The sequence below is a fragment of the Thamnophis elegans genome, chromosome 11, assembly GCF_009769535.1.
Source record: "Thamnophis elegans isolate rThaEle1 chromosome 11, rThaEle1.pri, whole genome shotgun sequence".
NCBI lineage: Eukaryota > Metazoa > Chordata > Lepidosauria > Squamata > Colubridae > Thamnophis > Thamnophis elegans.
The window spans coordinates 18,937,316-18,957,927 of NC_045551.1; the positions used below are offsets into that span (position 1 = coordinate 18,937,316).

Consider the following 20,612-nt stretch of genomic DNA (forward strand, 5'->3'; position numbering starts at 1 on the left):
GATAGTTTTGGTTAAAGTTGAGGATTCAGAATGTCCAGCAACCATTTTCATTCAGCTGGTGGAATTGGAGAAACAAGATGTGGAGATCATATGTTCTGCAGTTTTGGGAAGCTTACATAAAGTTGGGTTTACTACCAAATATCTACGGAAGCATTTAATACCATTCTGCTCCGATGATGCCAGCATTATACTTGGGAGAAAATCTGGAGTCAGTACCAGAATAGCTAAAGACTTCCCAAACATTGTAATCTAGCACTTCTTGAATCATAGCCTCCAACCTGTGCTGGATGACTCCATAAAATACATCAAACACCTGAACCACTTCAAAATATTCCTTGACAAGATATACAACACTTTCCATAAATTCTGCAAGAGCCGGAATGATCTTTTCCAAATCTCTGAACAACTGGGCATTAAAATCCTGAAGATTGGCAGAGTTTTGGGACCAAGATAGCCTGTAGTTTAAGGTCAACCATAGCTGTGTGGCATGCTTATCCAGCACTACATCAATTTTTTCTGGGCAATGAAAAATTCCCAGGCATGGCTGCCTGTTTTGAATATTTAATTTTTTTCACTGATTTGGCCCTCATGATTGATATTCTAAATGAGATTTCTCTTCTGTCAAATGCCCTGCAGGGGAGAAACACAGACACTGTTAAGGCCAAAAAATTGGTATTGCGATCAATGAAAGCATTTGAAATGCTTAGATGGGGAAAGGGCTCATATGAATGATAGCTTCAGAACCCTTCTAAAACATAGAATTAGTTCAAAATCAATGATTTGTTGCACTTCCTCATGGAAATCTTTTGGCAAGTATCATCACCAATTTGAAGAACAGGCTAACGGATTGCGAACATCTAAAAACTGGTAGCCAATTGTCAGACGCAAACAAATTACAATTTCTCACATATTTGGAGCCAGATTACTGGAACATTGAAGATGTAGTCGTTCCATGGGCAGAAGCAGAGGAAGGATTGACTGAATTTGACAAAATGTTTAATTATGAAATTGATTTGAACGACTACAGAGATTTTTTGGAAAATGTACTGAAAGATCCAAAGAACAACAAAATTCCTTGCACTATCAAAAAAGCTAGAGATATTGTCAGGACAATTGCTGTTAGTTCAGCAGAGGCAGAAAGGGAGTTATCAAAAATGAACCTCATATGTTCAGAACAAAGAACCCGCCTAACTGTTCCAAACATTAATAATTTAATGACAATAAACATTATTGGCATGCCTGTAAAAAGATGGGACTCAATTCCTTCAATCAAAAAATGGCTCAGAACACACCATCACACGGTCAATGATCCACAACTGAAGAGCAAAAGAAATGCAACTGAGGAGGCTGGAAATGAAAGAACAATCTGGAAACATCTTCAAATACAAAACCAATAACACAAGTAAGTACTTGAATGTATAAGTTTCATTGTATTATTCTTATGTAAGGTGTAAGTGCATGCAATTGAAGAGTTCCTTTCTGTGTCTCTTCTTTGACAGGCCATTCATTGGAGCAAGGTGGTCAGTTGATGGTGTTGAAGACTGGCAGGACAATCAACTTTCCTCTGTAAGTAGCTGTTTTATTGTTTTGTGTGCTGGTTTCATCCTTATGTAGTGCATGTAATTAAAACTTCCTTTTTGTGTCTCTTCTTTGTGCAGGTCATTGGAGCAAGGTGGTCAGTGATGTTGAAGACAGGCAAGGACAGTCATCTTCCTTCTGTAAGTAGCCCTTTTATTGTTTTGTGTACTTATTTTATTCTTATTTAAGTAGTAAGTGCACAAAATAATACATTTACTTTTTTATATCTTCTTTTTGTAGGTCATAAATTGGGGCAAAGAATTCAGTGGCATTGACTTAGCCACTCCCACCTGGTCACCTGACTGCCAAGCCACTCCCACCCAGTCACATGTCTGCCAAACCACTCCCACCCAGTCACCTGACTGCCAAACCACTCCCACCCAGTCATATGACTGCCAAGCCACTCCCACCTGGTCACAGGACTACCAAGCTATGCCCACAAAATAGGCCACACACACAGAATAGGTTAAAAAATTTGCAACCCACCCCTAAGGTGGACATGAAAGAATGGATCACATGTCACCAGAATAATGGCTTTGCAGTTTCTACAAAAGTGGAAATATATAAAGCCAAACACATTGCTGTAGAGAAAGGCATTCAGGATTTTACTGGATCACCATTGTGGTGCTACAAATTTATGACACAATATGGCCTTGCTATGCACTCCAAAACTAGAATTATGCAAAAAATCCCAAAATAACATGAATCTAAGATTCTGTCTTTTCATACATTTGTCATAGTTACTAGGAAGAAAAATTATTTTGAAATTGGCCAGATTGGAAATATGGATGAAATCCTACTAACCTTTGATGTGCCACCTAATAAGACTGTTGATCTGAAAGGTGCCAAAAACCCAACCATGAAAATCTCAGGACATGAGAAAACATATTACATGATTGTGTTGTCCTGCTATGCAGATAGCACCAAATTGCCACTGATGTTAATTTATAAAAGGAAAACCTTTCCAAACGAAGTTATTCCAAAAGGAGCTGTTGTGCATGTTCATGAGAAAGAATGGACAAAAATGGAATGAGAGTATGGGTTGAAAAAGTGTGATCCAAATGTCCTCAAGAACTGGGAAAATATGATGGTTTTTTTTTCTGGAAAAGATCAAGATGGCCCCCGCTTCTTTTCCATTTTCCATTAGCTGAATTAGCTAAATTTAAGGCGGACCAGAACTTTGAAATAAGAACTGTATACGTAACTGCAATTTTAGAACTGGACATTAATGAAGAACAAAAGACCAAGATGGCTCCTGCCGCTCTTCTTCTCCTCAGCAACTGAACTAGCTAAATTTAAGATGGACCAGAAGTCTGAAATAAGAACTGTATAATTAATTGTAACTTTGGAACTGGACATTATGGAAAGGTGGAAATTTGAAGAACTACGTGAAATTATTAAAAATATGCATAAATCATTAAAATCTAGTCTAAACAGAATTCTGAACTCAGAGAAGCAGGAATTTAAGGAAGAAGGGAAGGAAGAAGTAGGGAGAGATAATGAAGGGGTAGAAATGGTGGGAAATAAAAAGTAGACAAAAAACTTCATTGGGTTTGGCAGTAGTATAGAAAAAATTGAAAATGGGGGATGTGTCCCAACAAAAGGAAATAAAAAGCAGACAAAAGAGATTTCAGAGGTTGACAGTGGCATAGAAAAAACTGAAGGAGGGGGTTACACCCCAACAAAGGAAAATATAAAAGATTTATTTGATGGTAGCTTGGGAAAAAATTGAGGAGGGTGGACATGTCAAAACAAAGAAAAGGGAGAAGACAGGAATAGAGAAGTGGAACAAAAGACTTACTAGGAAAAAATCAGACAATTAGAAATTGTTATATAGGGAAAGATAAAGCTGAAATAAGTGACAATAAAATTGAGTTGCTAACTGATCGAATATGATAATGGAAAGATAATTAAATAAAGGTTAAAATATGGACAAATATGAAACTGTAATGGGGAGATTCTAAAGCAGAGGTTTGTGATTCACTTTTATACATGGAATTTAAATTGAGTTGCTAATTGATTGAATATGACAATAGAAGAACAATTAAGCATGGGTTAAAATATATGAGACATGGACATATATAGAACTTTTAAGATGATGATCAATGTGAGATGTGTACCGCTTGTTATTCTATATAGTAGATTAAGGGAATTGTATTGAACATTGAATAGCAAGGATTGCTATTTATAAAAAATTAAGAGTAATCTAAGCCAAGATATGGAAAAATGGAGAGGGAAAATGAAATATATTTACAATGGGAAACTATTGAAATTTAAAGACAGAATCACAAATTGGGGGCGTGTAAGGATGCATAATTATATAAAGATGAGAATAGCTGGGAATTGTAACCAGGTCTACATTTGTCCAAAATTAGGCTGGGGTGTATGTTAAAAACACAATTACTATATATATATACTTTCTTTCTCTCTCTTTAAAAAAGGAGGAGGAAAACATATATTAAATATGTATATTGAAAAGAAATTATAAATACCATCAACATAAAATGGAGCTTGGTCAGAAGCTGAAATACACCAAATAAATGAGATGAAGAGTGTGAAGTAGAGGAGAAGAAGGGAAGTAAGGGAAGAAGAGAGGAACAGGAAAGAGAGCGGGGGGGAGAAGAGAAGGAGAGAAAGAAGGAGTGGAAAGAGAAGAGAGGAGAAGGAGAGATATGAAAGAACCATTTCATATCTAATAAAGGAGAATATACGTTGTTCAGGGTTGACATGTGGGGTTCTTGGTGCTCTCTGAGCTTGCTTGTTTTCATTTCATATCTCTTATACTTCTAAGCAGCTTGTGACAAATTATGCACATGGAAGAATCTAAAAATATTAGCATTTCTTTTCAGATACCTCCTGCTCTAAGCAAACATGGCACAATCATCTAAATGCAGAAAACATTCCACTGGGCTCTAAATCAATTTATTTTAAGTACGAATAAAAAGAAACACCTTTGTTCAATATATAACTGAAATGGTCGCTGATTTTACCAAAATTGTGGTTACTATTCAGTCTTTTGGTCATTTCCAGGTCTTTGTAATCCTATGATCATTACTGTACGACTTAGCAACAGCTTCTAGCATTCTCATAATCTTATGCTTATATTTTCAATATGGATACTTGTCTTTAATCTTCCTTTAGTCTGTTTTCAATTGCCTTTTTTTCTACAATCAGGGCCTTTTCCATGACATTATCCAATCAAAATACCTAAGTGTTTGCTTTATTATTGTACTTCCAATGTGCAGTTATCCATAAATCATCAGCTACAACTCACAATGGCTAGGTAGATGCAACATGGTATTGGACCTGGGTACTTGAGAGACCGCCTGCTGCCAATCACCTCCACTAGACCGATTAGATCCCACAGATTAGGCCTCCTCCGAATTCCATCCGCCGGCCAGTGCCGACTGGCGACTACCCGGAGGAGAGCCTTCTCTGTGGCTGCTCCGACCCTCTGGAACGAACTCCCCGTGGAGATTCGAACCCTCACCACCCTCCAGGCCTTCCGCAAAGCCATTAAAACCTGGCTGTTCCGACAGGCCTGGGGCTAAAGAGCTGTTGCCCCCGTCTCGAATGGTATGACTGTTGTGTGTTTTTTCATTCATTTTTCATTTACTTTATTTGTATTTTTAAATTATGTATTGTTATGTTTCGTCTTTTATTTTTTTGTCTGTACCCCCCTTCCCTGATTTGAATTGTGAGCCGCCCTGAGTCCCCTTCGGGGGGAAAGGGCGGCATATAAGTATAATAAAATCAAATCAAATCAAACATATTTAGTCAACATCAAATAGAGTATTGCAGTACAGTAAAGTTTTACAGTAATGTGTTTTATTTAGGTGTTTAGTCTGATTAGTAACTCCAGGTATTGTAGTATTTAAATTAGGGATTTATTGTATACATATTGTATGAATCTAGTTATACAACATCTGAAACCTATTATGATTTATACAACAAATTATGATTAAAAACTATGGCTTGACTTATGATGACAATCCAATCAACTTATATATAGTAATGTTCATTGTTCTTTGTGATTACTTAACTAACGTTCAACAATAGATTCAGGACAAAGAAAACACTTTCTGTCTGTCTCTGTCTCTGTTTCTCTCTTCGCCTCTCTTTCGCCTGTCTCCCTTCCTTCCTCCCTCCCTCCCTCCCTCCCTCTCTCTCTCTTCTCACCCTTAATGGGAGGTATGTGTCTTCCTCAATTTTGGGTCCTGTGAATTTGAAGGTTCTGCACAGTATCTTAGCTATTTCCTAGCATTGTGTTCTTTTGAACATGAGCTCTGATATCCTTTCTGGGATTTGTTGGAGCCATTCTCCCAGCTTTGGAACCACAGCCCTGAATGCTCCACTGGGAGCTTTTTTAAGGCATCACAATCATCACCCCTTTACTTTTACACAGCTACTCTCAACAGCAGGGGTGGGCAATTAATTTCCCCAAGGGGCCCCATGAAAAACTGGGACTGCTATGGATGCCAAAACAAATTGGGCTGTGAAGGTGTGTAGGCATGCTGAGAGACGTATACATATGAAATTGATCACCTTCAAAAGAACAGGGACAGCCAAAGGGTCAAGATATGACCTGGGGGTTGTAAAATGCCAGGTCTGCTCTACAATAATGCCAAGATCATTCTTTCTGATTTCTATGCACAAGTGAATATGTTTAAGATTCAGTGCAACTACTCCATCTTTTCTATGGTGAACAATGATGAAATCAGTTAAAACCAATTACAAACGCAACATAGAGGGAAACAAGGAGAGAGGGAGAGAGAGAATAGACACAGATAATAACAGTGTTCTGGGTAGTCCTCAACTTATGGCCACAACTGAGCCAAAATTTCCATTGCTAAGCAAGGCTGTTAAGTGAATTTTGTCCCATTTAAGACCTTTTTTCTTGGTTATTAAGCAAATCACTTCAGTTGTTAAATGAATAATGTGGTCATTAAACAAATCTGGCTTCTCCCATTGACTTTGCTTGTTGGAAGCTAGCTGAGAAGGTCACAAATGGTGATCACATGTCTTAAATACTTGCCAATTGCCAAGTACCCAAATTTTGATCACATGACCATGGGGATACTGTAATGGTCATAAGTGGGGAAAATGGTCATAAGTCACTTTTTTACTGCCATTGTAATGTGGGAAGAAATATCCATTTGATTCAGTTCCAAGCTGGGAGAAAGGCACTGGAGACACTGGATACCTTCTCTTGGCTTTGCATTTGAGCTTCCTGTTCCTGTGCAAGAACATGTCTTCTATTGGCTGCTGCCAGACTCCCATGGGGCCAGGCAGGGGTTATATAGGGGTCATAGTTTGTTCTATAGGCAAAGTACAAATCCTAGGTATTTGTCTGAGTTCCCAGGTTTGGTTGAAGTTTGCTGAGGGTGATGCAATGTCTGAAAGGGTGTTCCTATTGTGGTTTAATGGCTTTGTTCTGGTTTGACACTTGGGTTGAAGATATTTGCTTATGAATAGAGCTATCTAGTTTTCAATAAGCTCTTTATCTCTTAAATGCTGACATCTGCTGAGGGCTATTAAGAAAGGTGGGGGCTCCTTGTTGTCTCCAAGATCATGTTTTTTTCATTCCTCCTTTAAGGAAATATAATATTCTTCCTTTTTAATATTCCTCAAAATATTTCATTCTTCTAGGAGGGAGATGGCTTCCCACAATAACTTTGAACAGCCACTAAACAAATAATTGTATGTCAAAAACTACCTATAGAGATAATAGAAATACAGAAGAGAGGGAGAGGGATAAGACAGAGACAGAGCAAGAAAGCCAGCTGTGTGACCTTAGCTCCAGTGGTGGGTTGCAGGTGGTACGCCCCGGTATGGGCTTACCGGAGCCTGCCCGGAGCACCGGGTATCGTTCCAGTACAGTGCTCCGGAGGGCCCACCTGCCCGCCTGCACTCCTTACCTGTCTTTAAAGTCTTCTGCGCTTCTGCGCACAGCGTGTACAGCGCCTGCATGATGCTCCGGCGAGCAGCTGGAGCATCACGGAGGCTCACAGAGGTTTTGCTGGACTGTAAGACGCTTGCGCGCACTGTGCACATGTGCACAATCGCTGCACATGTTCATGTGGAGGACGCCCCGGGCACCGTTGCAACTGTACCAGTTGCAATGGGATCTGGAACCGACCACTGCTTAGCTTAGTTACTTGCTCTCAGCTCTAGAAAAGGGGCAATGCCACATCATTTCTGAAAAACTTTGCCAAGTAAACTTCAGGGACTACTACATTCAATCTCTGAGAACCAGACACAACTGAACAGAAGAAAAATAATATACAGTAGCCAAGAAAAATTATAACTCTCAATATAACCAGGAAATGGGCCTTTAACTCATGGAGCCTCAAGCCTGGATACATAACCAGGTCTTCAAGGTCTTATGAAAAGCCAACAAGATTATGCCCATCCTAATCTCTAGAAAGAGAATGTTGCAGAGGGCATGCAGATTTCTCTGCCATACAACTATGGCAGAGAAGGCATGCCTCCAAGTATCCTTCAGCCAAAATTCCCTGGAACTATCAGGACCTGTAGCATGCCCAACCTGCTGAAATAAATTGGACAGGTAGAAATGTGGGAGAAGATCATCTTAAAAGTTTGTGCAGAAAATATAATCACTTTTAAGAGGACAAAATGGATTATTATGCCATCAAAAAATACCAAATGGAAATAATTCCAGGATTTAATTGCAAGGGGAAAAAACTTTTTTACTTAAACTTTTTTTACTTACTTTTTACTTAAAAACTAAATTGTAGCAAAATCAAATTGGACTTTTCTTGAATTCCAACAGAAATGCTTCAACTAAAATTAAGAGAGAGAAGATGACAGAAAAATGTGTAACAATAAAAAACATTGGTTCCCTCTTCTGCTTTTAAACTAAGCTGGAAAGCAATATCAAAATAAAATCCAGTGAATTTCTTAAAAACTCAAACAATAAGATTGATTTTAAAACACTTGTTTTCCTGGAAAGAAAATTTTCAGGGAATTGGAAAACAAATTTCAATACAAAATTACCTAGGAACGTGCAAAGACAAACAGCAATTTAGAACTGATTCTTTGCTTCCATTTTCCATCTGTTTAGTGATCAGTTAATGATTGAAAATTCACTCTTGTCTCAGTATACTTTAGAATTTTGAGCTTCTTCAAAGTCTCGCAAATATACAAATCCAGACATAATGGCAAACCACAATTAGTACAAAGGAAACCACACGTAGTACAAAATGTGGTTCATAAGTCAATTTCAATGTTTATATGAAACAAAATTCATTTTGGCTCTAAAGATCATGTTTTAGCACTATTTCATTTACTGACACATTTCAGAAGTCTTTGTAACATTAAAAAAAAACTATTTGCAGTTCTAGTAAAATATACACCTAAAATCTGCTTTTAAGAATTTGAAAACATAACGTTAGCTATTAATCAAGATTTTCTAATTGCTTCATGTGAAATATGTATGACAATTATAGAATATGTTTTTCTTGAATTCAGTATTGAAGAACAAAAGATCAGAATATTAAGATGAACAGTATATCTAACTAGTACCATTATATTGATATATACTGCTGAATATAGTTGACATTTTCATAATTAGACTGTGTGGGATACAAATGTTGGTGACTATGCCTCCTTTATGCAGCCTCCATGTCACATAATAGGATAGGGAAAAACTAATCTTCTTTCCTGGTACAAATCTGGGTCATAGTGGCTAATGAAAACCAAATTGGACATAGCAGTCTAGTTTGTTTAGTGAAAAGGAACGTTGGTCCTACCTGAACGTTCTTCTCAGTGTGGTCCAGAAGTGGGAGTTCAATCCTTATTTGCCCAAGAGACTGAGTCTGGTTTTTATTTTCTCCGTGTCTTTCCCCTTTTTTTAAATGTTCCAGTTCCAATTATATTAGCCATGATCTTCTTGGGCAATCACCATTTATTTCCTTTCTTTTCCCTCCCTTCGTATTCCAAGTGACAGTTGCTGTTTTAAATTTCTGGACAAATTTTTTTAAGCTCCGAATTTAAATTTTTCTTTACCCTTGGGTTGGCCAGCCTTTCTCCTGGTCCCAACATTCCATCCAATCACCACTACTGCTCCAAACTTGGTCCGGATGCCCTGGCTCCAGAGCGGTCATTAAAGATGGCCATCACCAATGTTCCCTCTAATTTTTTTTCAGTATGAGCAGAAAAGTATAGTGTTTGAGCGGCATATTTTCATGCCTGAGCACCTGAATTTTTTTCACAGATGTCACCTAAGACAACAACGAAATCAGTATTATTTGAAACTCAAAGTTATGTTTATTCAAGGTACCCGCTTAATTAAAAGTGTTATATAATATCAGTATCACTTAACAACGCTCCTGCTTAGCAACCAAAATGTTGGCTCAGAAACTCTGGCATTTGAAGCACGCAAGTCTTAAAGCTGTTGTTACAAGACCCTTGCACCCCTAACCCTTTAGGAAAAAAAAAACTCAGGGGTCTTCAAACCTGACAGCTTTAAGACTTGTGGACTTCAACTCCCAGAATTCCTCCCTGAGGGGAATTATATATTTGGACTGTTTCATAGTTACATTAGAGAACTACATTGTTAGAACTTAGCACAAAAGATACCTTTTATCTGAAAATCCAAATAGAGTAAACTTGCTATTATCCCAGAGCACTAATGTCATTTGTCCCAATCTGTTTTACGAGTCTGTATTAAAATAGATAGAAATATTTTCACTAAATTTTATAGATCTATATTTCAGGAACCTATCAGAAGTTAGGGCAAGATAAGAGTGGAAGAATGAATTTTGTTGCAGGTCATGGGGATTTTTTCAGCATCTTAAAAGTGGAGCGCATGTGCATTGACCTAGCAATACCCATTTAATAACAAAAGGAAATGGCTGAATTAAATTTGGTAAAGTTGCGAGCTGTAAAAAGCTTGTGGTTTTTAAAATCATAGTATCAGAAGGGATACTGGAGGTCTTCTAGTCCAGCCCCTTGTCCAAGGCAGGAGTCTTTATATCATCTGAGACAAATGGCCGTCCAGTCTTTTGAAAACCTGTAGCAAATGAATTAAGATTCCATTGATTTTAATTGTTCTTACTGTCAGATTTCTCCTTATTTCCAGCTTGAGTCTCCTTCTGACAAGTTTCCATTGCTTCTTGTCCTGTCCTCAGGTGCTATTGCTGCCACCTCCTCCTCCTCCTCCAACAGCACCAACACATTTGCTGCCCAGAGCTGCGGCTGAGGTGAAGCCGCCAAAGCTCCCGCTGGCGCCCCCGCAGCGTTGGGCGGAAATCCGGCAGTGCTGTTGGAGGAGGAGGAGGCGGCAGCAGATATAGGAGAATGATTTCTTACTGTTGCTTGATAAACAGTTGGAATCTGAAATTTTTCCTGAAGAAGTTAAAGGTTTAAATTTTTAACCAAAATGTCTTTTAAACTCTGTATTATCTACTTAATGTTAATCATGCTTGCTCATTTTAGTTCCACTTATAAAAATAAATTTACTGGACCAAAATTGAAGCCAATATAGAAAATATTTCAATTAAAGCCAACAAACAGGTTGGCTTTAAACTTCCTATAATTAAAATATCAAGCTTTATTCTCTGAAGTCAGCCATGTTCATTACTATATCTACATTTCTCTATTTGCCCCAAAGGGTTTAAAAATATCTTGAAAATAAAGAGAAAAAACTTTTTCTAGAATAAAGCTTAAACAAGTAAATAGGAAAAAAGACGTAAACACATACAATAGATTATGTAATGTCCATTACTTCACTTTGTAATTCTTCCGTATAAACCAATCCTCTCCATTCCATTAAATATGTGCCCACAACAGACTTTAATATTTGTATGTGTGTAAGTATGTATAAACATACATGTTCAAGCAGATATACCTCCTAATCATATACTGCAACAGTAAGAGCAATAAAGTTTATATTCATTAATCAAATTTATATAGCCACACATCTATCTCATCCAAGGCAACTTTTAGACATATTAGACAACTTCCACTCCAATCTTCTCTTTTGGATGCCCCCCTCGCCTGCTGCCAGGAGAGCCTCCCTGACACTGAGCCGGAGAGCCTCATTCTGATGCAGCCCCAGACAGGAACAGTGCATGAAGTGGTGACACTCCCAATGAAAGCACAGGAGACCCACTTGGAAAGATCAATGGGATCTTCTAGTCCAGAAACCCAATGGTGATCTCATACTACTTGCAACCGGTAAGGTATTTACTTTACAAACAAGCAAATAAAAATAAAAATCAGAAAGGAGGTACTGATAACATCTTCAGAAATGTATCTTGATGTAGGACCAAATCCCTTCCTAAAATGAAAAGCCCACCAGTAAAACACTACAGAAACCGCCGGAGTCAAACTTCCTCAAGAAAATGGGGAAAAAAATGTTTGCCACGAAGGATGCCGGACAATTGGAAACCTTTGCCTCTTTAGTGAAGGGGGAAGCATCTGATTCCCCCTTCTTCCCTTCTTGATAGATTAGTGGAGCGTGAGAAGAACTTGCGTTTTAAAGTATCAATTCTTAAATCCTCCTTTATCGGAGAATCTTTGAATGCCCGGTTGCAAATAAAACCCCATCTTCAGAGGTGGACTGACTCTGGATACCTTCCTCCTGGCCCCGGAAAGTGAAAGCCACCAGGGCAGGGCGCCCCGCCTCTCCTCTCCTCGCCCGCCCCCTCGTGCAGCGCCCCGTCCGCTGGGCTGCGCCGGAACGCAGGTGCCGGACCCCCCCCCCCACACCCGCTCGCCCCTCTGCAGACCAGGTTCAAATTAGGGGTGCGGCGGAGGGAGGGGGGAGAAGGTCAAAAGCCGCCGCACAGAGGGGGCAGCGGTGGAAAGGCAGCCAACCAGCTTGCCACCGCCGGCCACCGCCAGCCCCGCAGCTCTTCCTGCCCCCTTCCCAGCCCCACAGTCCAGCGGTCGCAGCAGAAGCAGCCCCGGGTCTCCGCTGCTGCTCCCCGCATTTTCTGGACGGGGTCTCGCAGGAAGGAATTCCCTCTCCAAGCGATCCTCCGAACATGGACTTGAAGAGCGGTGCTCTTCTAGCCACCTGCAAAGGACTTCCCCACGTTTGCTTTACAGAAATCTCTGCGCAGCAGATAGAAACTGTTGCGCGGGGTTTTCTTGCCACGTGCGCGGCCGCGCAGCCACGCACCTTAGAGGGAACAGTGGCCATCACCCCTGCCGCCGGTCTGGAGAGCTTGTTTTGGACCTGCCGAGGAGCTTTCCTTGCTCATCACGGTCATTTGAAACACTTCTCCTTCTTCACCGTCCCTTCAGGACAGTTCTGACCTGAAGACCTCCCAACGTCAGTTTGCCAGCTAGGTTTTTTGCAAGGTTCCTTGGAACTCGCTATTTACTCAGCTGTTCCTGTCACAACACTTCCAGTTTCTCCAGGATTCTCTTTTTTGAAGTGAAACAACTGAAATGTTTTCCTACTTATTTAGATAAAGCTATTAGATCACTGAGATTAGATATACATATGTACTAATATTTGCCAATCCTTAAAATACAGAAAGCATTGAATAAATTAGATAGGTAAACCTACCCTCAAAATCATTAATCTGTACTTAGATCTGTTCCAGGATTTTCTTGAAATGAAAGATTATCAAGATGTACTTGAATGTCTCTTCAAATCAGTTTGTTGAATGATGAATCTGATTATTCTTGATATATACTATGAACTAAGTATTTCTAAAGCAGTTATTACCATTAAGCTCATTTGTGGAAGTGAATTCAATATTGAAACTACGTTATCTTTTTTGTTCGTGTTTATCAACAATGTAAATTTTGCAAATGGAAACTGGATGATTCCTTTCATTTTGAAAATTCTAACATGTAATATGAGATCTGAATAAGCTGACCTCAGCTTATCAGAAATATACAAACTTTTGAAAGATGTCCTCCTTTCTTTAGCACAACCTAAAGATTGATAAGCCTATAATTGAAAATCAGACTTATCAGATGCTACATCTTTTCCATCCTGCTCTACAGAGTAGAAGTTGGTCTCTGACAGAAAGCCACTTGAAGAGACTAGAAGCATTTGAAATGTGGATTTACAGCCAGCTGTTACATATAAATTGGGTTGACAAAATCAGAAATGAGGAGGTGATAAGCCGCCTGGGAAAGCCAAGGGAAATCATCAAAACCATAAAAAAGCAAAAGTTAGAATATTTTGGACATGTGATGTGATACCCCAAAATACGGCATACTTCACATCCTCCAAGGATAAAAAAGAAGGAAAACCAGGTCCAGACAGAGGAGAAACATGGCTTCAAAATCTAAGTGACTGGTTTGGACAAAACTCAACAGCGGTTTTTTGTGTGGCTACTGATAAAAATAGGATCGCAAACATGATCGCCAACATCTGATGATATATATGAAAGAAGAGGAAGATGATGATGATTGATACTTGAAGATGATGTGGGAGCAAGTTGCTTTTATCCATTAGAGCAGGGGTGTCAAACTCAAGGCTAGCAGGCCACATCCAGCTCATAATGTGGTTAGAAGAACAGCAGTGGCACAGTGGTTAGAGTGTAGTACTGCAAGCTACTTCTGCTGATCACTGGCTGCCAGTAGTTTGGCAGATTGAATCTCACAGGCTCAATGTTGACTCAGCCTTCCATCCTTCTGAGGTAGGTAAAATGAGGACCCAGATTGTTGGGGGCAACATGCTAACTCTGTAAACAGCTTAGAGAGGGCTGTAAAGCACTGTGAAGCAGTATATAAGTCTAAGTGCTATTGTTATTGCTATGTGGCCCATGAGTACACCCTCGAAACAGCGGACTGGCCCACAGCGCCTCAGTCTGGCCCACGTTGACTGGGCATTTATCTACAATCTGGTGGCAACCATCCAGGCTGGAACATAGTCAGTCTTAGATCTGTGGGGCTGGCCTGGAGCCAGTAAGGGCCATCACCCATCCTGCGCCCTGGGCGCGTGCACAATAGGCAGTGAGTAGGCAGAGCCTGGCATCCCTGGGGACCATCTAGCCCTGAAGGCTGACTGCATTCTGAGCGCTTCCATTTCACCCAGGATATCAGTTGCAACATGCTCACCACCTGCTGTGCGCACACCCAGGGGGATGGTCTGAAGCAGCTGAGCAGCCTCTCTCTGGCTGCAGGTCGGCCCTGGGAGTCAGATCAAAGGCTAACTGTCTGAATGGACACCACCAAGTTGTAGATCAGTGCTGTGCCCACACCAGCACCTCCATTCCCTGCTTGCTCGCTTGGCCTCGCAGCCCACAAGGCTTTCCTTTCCCCAGGACTTCCCCCTCCCATGTCGGAAAGCCACCATTGCCAGCAGCATGGCCAATCTCTCCCTCTCCCTCGTCCCTTCCTGAGCACGGAAGAAAGAAGGAGATGATATGAGAAGCAGGGAAGGGAAGGAAGGAGGAAGGAAAGAAGATGGGAATGGGAAGGAAGGAAGGAAGGAAGGAAGGAAGGAAGGAAGGAAGGAAGGAAGGAAGGAAGGAAGGAAGATTATGAGAGTAGTGATGGAGGGAGGGTCTGAGAGAAGCTCTGCCTTAGCACTTGGCCACCAGCAGCAGTACTGCCCTTTCATCATTCCTTTGCCCCCTCCTCTCCTAGTGGTCTCCTATCCTATAGCTGAGGATGCTTTTGTTAGAAAGATGGGTTTTCTTGCAAGAAGAGGGAGTGGGCCTCTGACCCACACACTTTACCCTCCTTCACACACCATGAGCAACCTGGCCAAGAAGAACAAGCACAGCAGCAGTAGCTTCAAGGAGGAGGCAAGTCAGACAGGAACACCCTCAGGGAAGTGGGGCTGAACTGTGGGGTCCCAGTGCCCTGGGAGTTCAAGTGCCAGGCTGGGCACTTGCACCCCACTGCCCAGGACTGCCCAGGTAAACACCGCGTTGCTGTCAGGGGTCCTCCATGTGGCCAGAGATTGACAGCAAGGCTCCGCTGGACAAGGGTTTGGCACTCACCTTGGACTCACTTTCCTCCACTGGAGACAATGTATCCCCCTAGCCCCCCACCACTAGAGATGCCCCCCATGCGAGCATTGTTGAGCTGATCATGCCTACCCCAGTCCCGCCCACCCAATCAACTGTGACCAACTGGCCAGTCACCCCAACCACCCTACCTCCACCCCCAGAGGTCAACCACAACCCTGATGTGGCTCTCAGTGAAATTGAGTTTGACACCCCTGCATTAGAGGCTCATACGGATCTATTTTAGGCACCTATCAAATAGTAAGTGGCCTTCCTCACTATCCCCTATCATTTTATTTTATTTTATTCTAGATTTATTTATTTTTATTTTATTCTAGTCTAAAATGCTTTCACATTTTGTGAAGCTTCACAATACCTTGCATCTTCTTGGGAGGCATAATTTAATATTCAGCAATACATCTCATAACAAAATATTGGTTTCCAATCCTTCCATTTACTATAAAACAGAAACACCTTGTTATGAAACGTGACCCATCAAAACCGCGGTCCACAAAAGCGCGCTCGACGAAAGTGCGTACGTGACGTCATCACAGCACGACGAAAAAAATTAAAAATTGAAATAAAAATAAAATTAAAGCAAGCCGATTCACATAAAGGTAAGGGTTAGGTTTAGGTTTAGGGTTAGGGTTAGGTTAAGGGTTCGGGTTAGGTTTAGAGCGTTAGGGTTACGTTTAGCGTTAGGTTAAGGGTTAGCGTTAGGTTTAGCGTTAGGTTAAGGGTTAGGTTTAGGGTTAGGTTTAGGGTTAGGTTAAGGGTTAGGTTTAGGGTTAGGGTTAGGGTTAGGGTTAGGTTTGGGGGGGTTAGGGTAAGGTTTTCGCTTTAATTTTACATTTATCGATCACAGCGCGATGTTTTCATCGCGCTGTGATGACGTCACGTACGCGCTTTCGTCGAGCGCGCTTGTCTACCGCAGTTTTGTGGTGGAACCGTTATGAAACACATAAAATGGGACTAACCTTAACTAAGCACACATAAAGCAATATAATAAATATTAAATCTTAACGCTTTTAGAAAACATTTGAAAAATGAAAGCAATTTTAAAAATGAAAACATAAAATGAAAAAAAAAGTGAAACCGTCATTATATTCAACTAGATACCTTTTTAGCTATAATTATGAATCTTAATTTTAGCACTTACCAAAATTATGTTAACCTTAACATCCAATTCAAAATATAAATTAAATTGCCTTTCTTTGTTGTATCTTTGTTGCGTCTTGATTAGGCTAAATATAAACAAATCTTATAGGATCTCTCTCTCTCTCTCTCTCTCTCTCTCTCTCTCTATCTCTCTATCTCTCTATCTATCTATCTATCTATCTATCTATCTATATGTTAGAGAGAGGGGGGTTAAGCTTCTTTCAGCTAGCAGATTTAATTATGAATATTGTTTTAGGAATTAAAGCTACAATTTAATGGCATTTAATGTTTAGGAATTAAACGGCATGATTTGAATGGTATTTTCTATGAAAATTTTGTATTTTATATTAATTTTATATTTTATTCAAAAGGCATTAAATCCTACTGATATTCTGAAATCAGAAAGAATAAAAAAGCAAATGTATTACTCTCTATAGCTACTATATTAGTCATTTCCAGTTTCCCAATTTATGTTTGTATGTGTGGCATGTTTATCCCTTTCCAACAGGCCAAGTCTATGCAGTTTTCTTGTTTGGAAGTGGTTTTCCATTGCCTTCTTCCTAGGGCTGACAAAAAGTGACTATTCAAGACATCCAACTATTTTCATGACCAAGGTAGGACTACAACCCTATGGTTTCCAAGTTTCTAGCCTAGTGCCTTGAGCCACTAATTTAATATCTGTTACTGTGGTTACAAAGCAGCCAGATACAATTTAGTGGTATTTAATGTTGCCTACACATTAACCATGAACAAATATACATTTCAGCTGTTTCATTGAAGTGGTAAGAAATGGAATCACTTTCCTAATTTCATGTCAAAAAAGGCAAAATATTTGGGCTAATTATCTATGCAATTACTACCCTCATTAACAAAGGTTGCAATGGCCTGGGATCAATGCTTCAGTTATTAAAAAGCCATGCTGGTTGCAATTGGTGGAACAGTTTCTGGTTGATGTAATAAAACAGAAAAAAATGGAATTAGTGGAAAATTTTTAGAGATTCAAAATAAAGAAAGCTGACTGATACAGATGTTAAAAGAAAGAGTCTGGCACTATTAGAAATGGAGGAATGTCAGCTGGGATAAAAGTTAAAACAGGACAGTTGCTGAAAATGAGTCACAGTGATTCAGTTGTTGCTTTACAAGTAGAGTGAAATGACAGCCTGCCTTCTCAAGTTATAAGTGCATCAACAGAATGACTGACTGCAAAAGAAAACAAGTGGCATATTCAACAGTAGCAAAGTAAATCATACAGATTGTCATTTATTGCAGAATATTCCATGAGTTCATATGAACATACTAGAGAAATTAACCCCTCACAGCACTTCTTTATGTTGACCCTAAGCACTAAGATCTGTGACACCACTAAACTTCCAATCCAACGCTGTCCCCATAATATTCCAGAACATTATTTTCTGGCTGTCACAACCATGTTCATCACGGTTTCAGCTTCTTGCTAGGTCATGCTGACACTGGATTCATTGGTCCCTGATAGGATGACAGGCTGCCATTTCAGCCCCTCTCCTTAAGAGGCACTGCTGTGTCCTGGCACCTGGTCTCTATTATCTCCCCAGTCCTCCTCCTCCACCCCACCTCAAGGATTGTTTTATGGTTGTGCAATGTGGTTCTGCCTATTGGCTTTAGGGATTGTTTCTTCTGTCATGGTTTACATCGCCCCATCAACTGTAAGACCCCTTACAAATATTCCCATGATTATTTCTTTCCTGTCTTTAGAACGCAGCACTGTTTTTTTTTCACCCCCATTATTTCCGAACAAGTCTTTTTGCAGGATTTGACTATGCCTTCGTGAAAAGTTTTAATAATTCAGCCAATTTAACAGCTGGATCACTGCCTAACAAGGCGCGGCAACGGCAGAGAATTGTTGAGTGAGGACCCCTATATTGTGCTCTCGAGTAAAATAAAAGACATAATAAAAGATGCAGTAAGGAAATCTTAAACGTTGGATGAAATAAAAGCTTGACCACCATCACCACTCTGCCTTCTGAACAGGGCAATCTGAATGCACGAACGCAGCTTGGGAGGGCTGCGCTCATCTTCCTGCGACGTGCCTGTCTATCTATCGTGAGCACCCAAAGGAACGGAGGGGACCCTAACCAAGCAAAATCAAATGCAATGCACTTTGCCCAGAGCAAAGCGCTCACCTGCACTCTGCCTTCTGCTTATAATCTAACGCTGAGAAAACCCGCGAGGAGTTGCTCCGCACATTGCAACCCGCTTGTTATCTGGGCTTCAACTCTCACAAACGAATGATACCAAACACGTAACAGGTATGGCGAGAAAAAATAATAATTAGAAGCCAAAGACCAGTAGCAGAAAACGATAACAAGCCACCCTCTCGGCAACAGGCGAAACCCCGCCGTCTAGACACCCTCTTTACCTTTCATCCAATCCACCACTTGATTCGGCGTCCATTTACTGACAGGTTCCATAATGAGCGCCATGTGGGGGTGGCGGACTACGATAATCACTTCTTCTTAGGGGCCGCTGAAAGGGCGATGGAAGGGAGCAGAGTCCGGGTGGCCTCGAAGGGCGGTGGGCTTTGAATTCAGCTCCCAGCGTTTACAAGACTACGCCGCGTTTGTGAAATGCGCCTCGAAACAGCCGCCTTCTTCTCCGGGCTTCTCTTCCCTGCCTGTCTCCGTGGGCGCGCGGTGCCTGTGGATGATTGTGTGCCTCTGGAGCTTTCCGTTCCTGTTGGTGCTTTAGCGGGAGCCGGAGAAAGCGGCTGCTGCACGCTCCGCCGCCTACAGCCTGCCGCGCCCCCACCCGCGACCTGCAGCGCCAGGATGCTGGAAATGGGTCCTGGCGCTGCTCCGACCGCGGCTGTGGGAGCTGAAGGCTCACGAGACTTAACCACCCTGCGGCGTAGCCCGCCGCTCGCGCCCGGCTCCCTTCGCGCCTTTTTCTCCCTCCACTGAGCGACCCCGCGGGATGTTCCCTCGCCAGCTTTCCCTCCGGAGCTGCACGCTTGTCGCACGTTCTCTGCTCCCCTCCCCCTCCAAAGAGCCCACCTTTCCCCCACTGGCGGAAATGACGAGACTGGATCCGAAAATATCTTAAGCCAAACGGTCTCCCTTGTGCTCTTTGGGGAGCAGGTCGCTCGTGTGATTTGCGAGCGGCAGTCTTTCGAAGAGAGGCATGGCTAGAAAAGCGCCCCTCTCCCGCCGCCGCGTGGAGAAAGCAGTCGGCGAGAAAGCGGCGAGAGAGGGGCGCTTTTCTAGCCATGCCCCTCTTCCTTTATCAGGCTGCCGCTTGCAAATCACACGGGCGACCCGCTTCCCAAGGAGCACAACCTCCCTCCCCGTATTTGAGGGGTGAGGAGGGGGAAAGATCCCCGACTGAGCGAAAGCTTCTGATCAAAAACTGTTCAGAAGCGGTGGCGGTAGGTACAGCACCTGTTTCGTTACGTTTGAGGGAACGAGGCGCCTACTTAGCCCCGGTTTCTCCTGACTGCTGCTCTTCCGGAGAGAAAAGACAAGGGGATCGGCGTGCTGCTAGAGGATTGGGGATTGTGATCTTTTTAAACTTGTCAATGAGAATGTGGTATATGTGTGTTTATGTTTATAAATGTAGCTAGTCTAGAGAAACGGGACTTGAAAGAATCAACTGTTTTTCCATGCTCAGCGTGACAGAGACTTTAAACGAATGGTGTCTTTTAATGGTTCTGATGCGAGGAGCCATATCTTTCGCCATTATTGAGGACTCCCTTTCAGGAGACTAATGTCTCTCAGGGCAGATCCTATTGCTAAAATTCAACAGTAGGTATTTCCATTGATGCTTTATGGATTCACCAAATTCTTGAAAGTCTGCAGATTTCATTACATACTAAATTCCTGATTGTAAGTGCATCAGCACTGATGTTAATATTAGAGAAAGTAACTTCCAAAAGTGAATTCACAGGATCAAAAGTGG

At 41.4% G+C, this 20,612-nt stretch overlaps 1 protein-coding gene across 5 annotated transcripts in view; it reads right to left on the reverse strand.

Moving 5' to 3' along the window:
* The window catches only part of CNKSR2 (connector enhancer of kinase suppressor of Ras 2), a 296,044-nt gene extending 276,903 nt beyond the window's left edge, over positions 1–19,141 (reverse strand). For all 5 annotated transcript variants that reach the window (XM_032226612.1, XM_032226611.1, XM_032226610.1 and 2 more), the window contains exon 1: positions 19,078–19,141. In XM_032226612.1, the coding sequence (XP_032082503.1) occupies positions 19,078–19,141 (64 nt within the window). The remainder of the gene's footprint in view (positions 1–19,077) is intronic.
* Between the last annotated feature and the right edge of the window lie 1,471 nt (positions 19,142–20,612).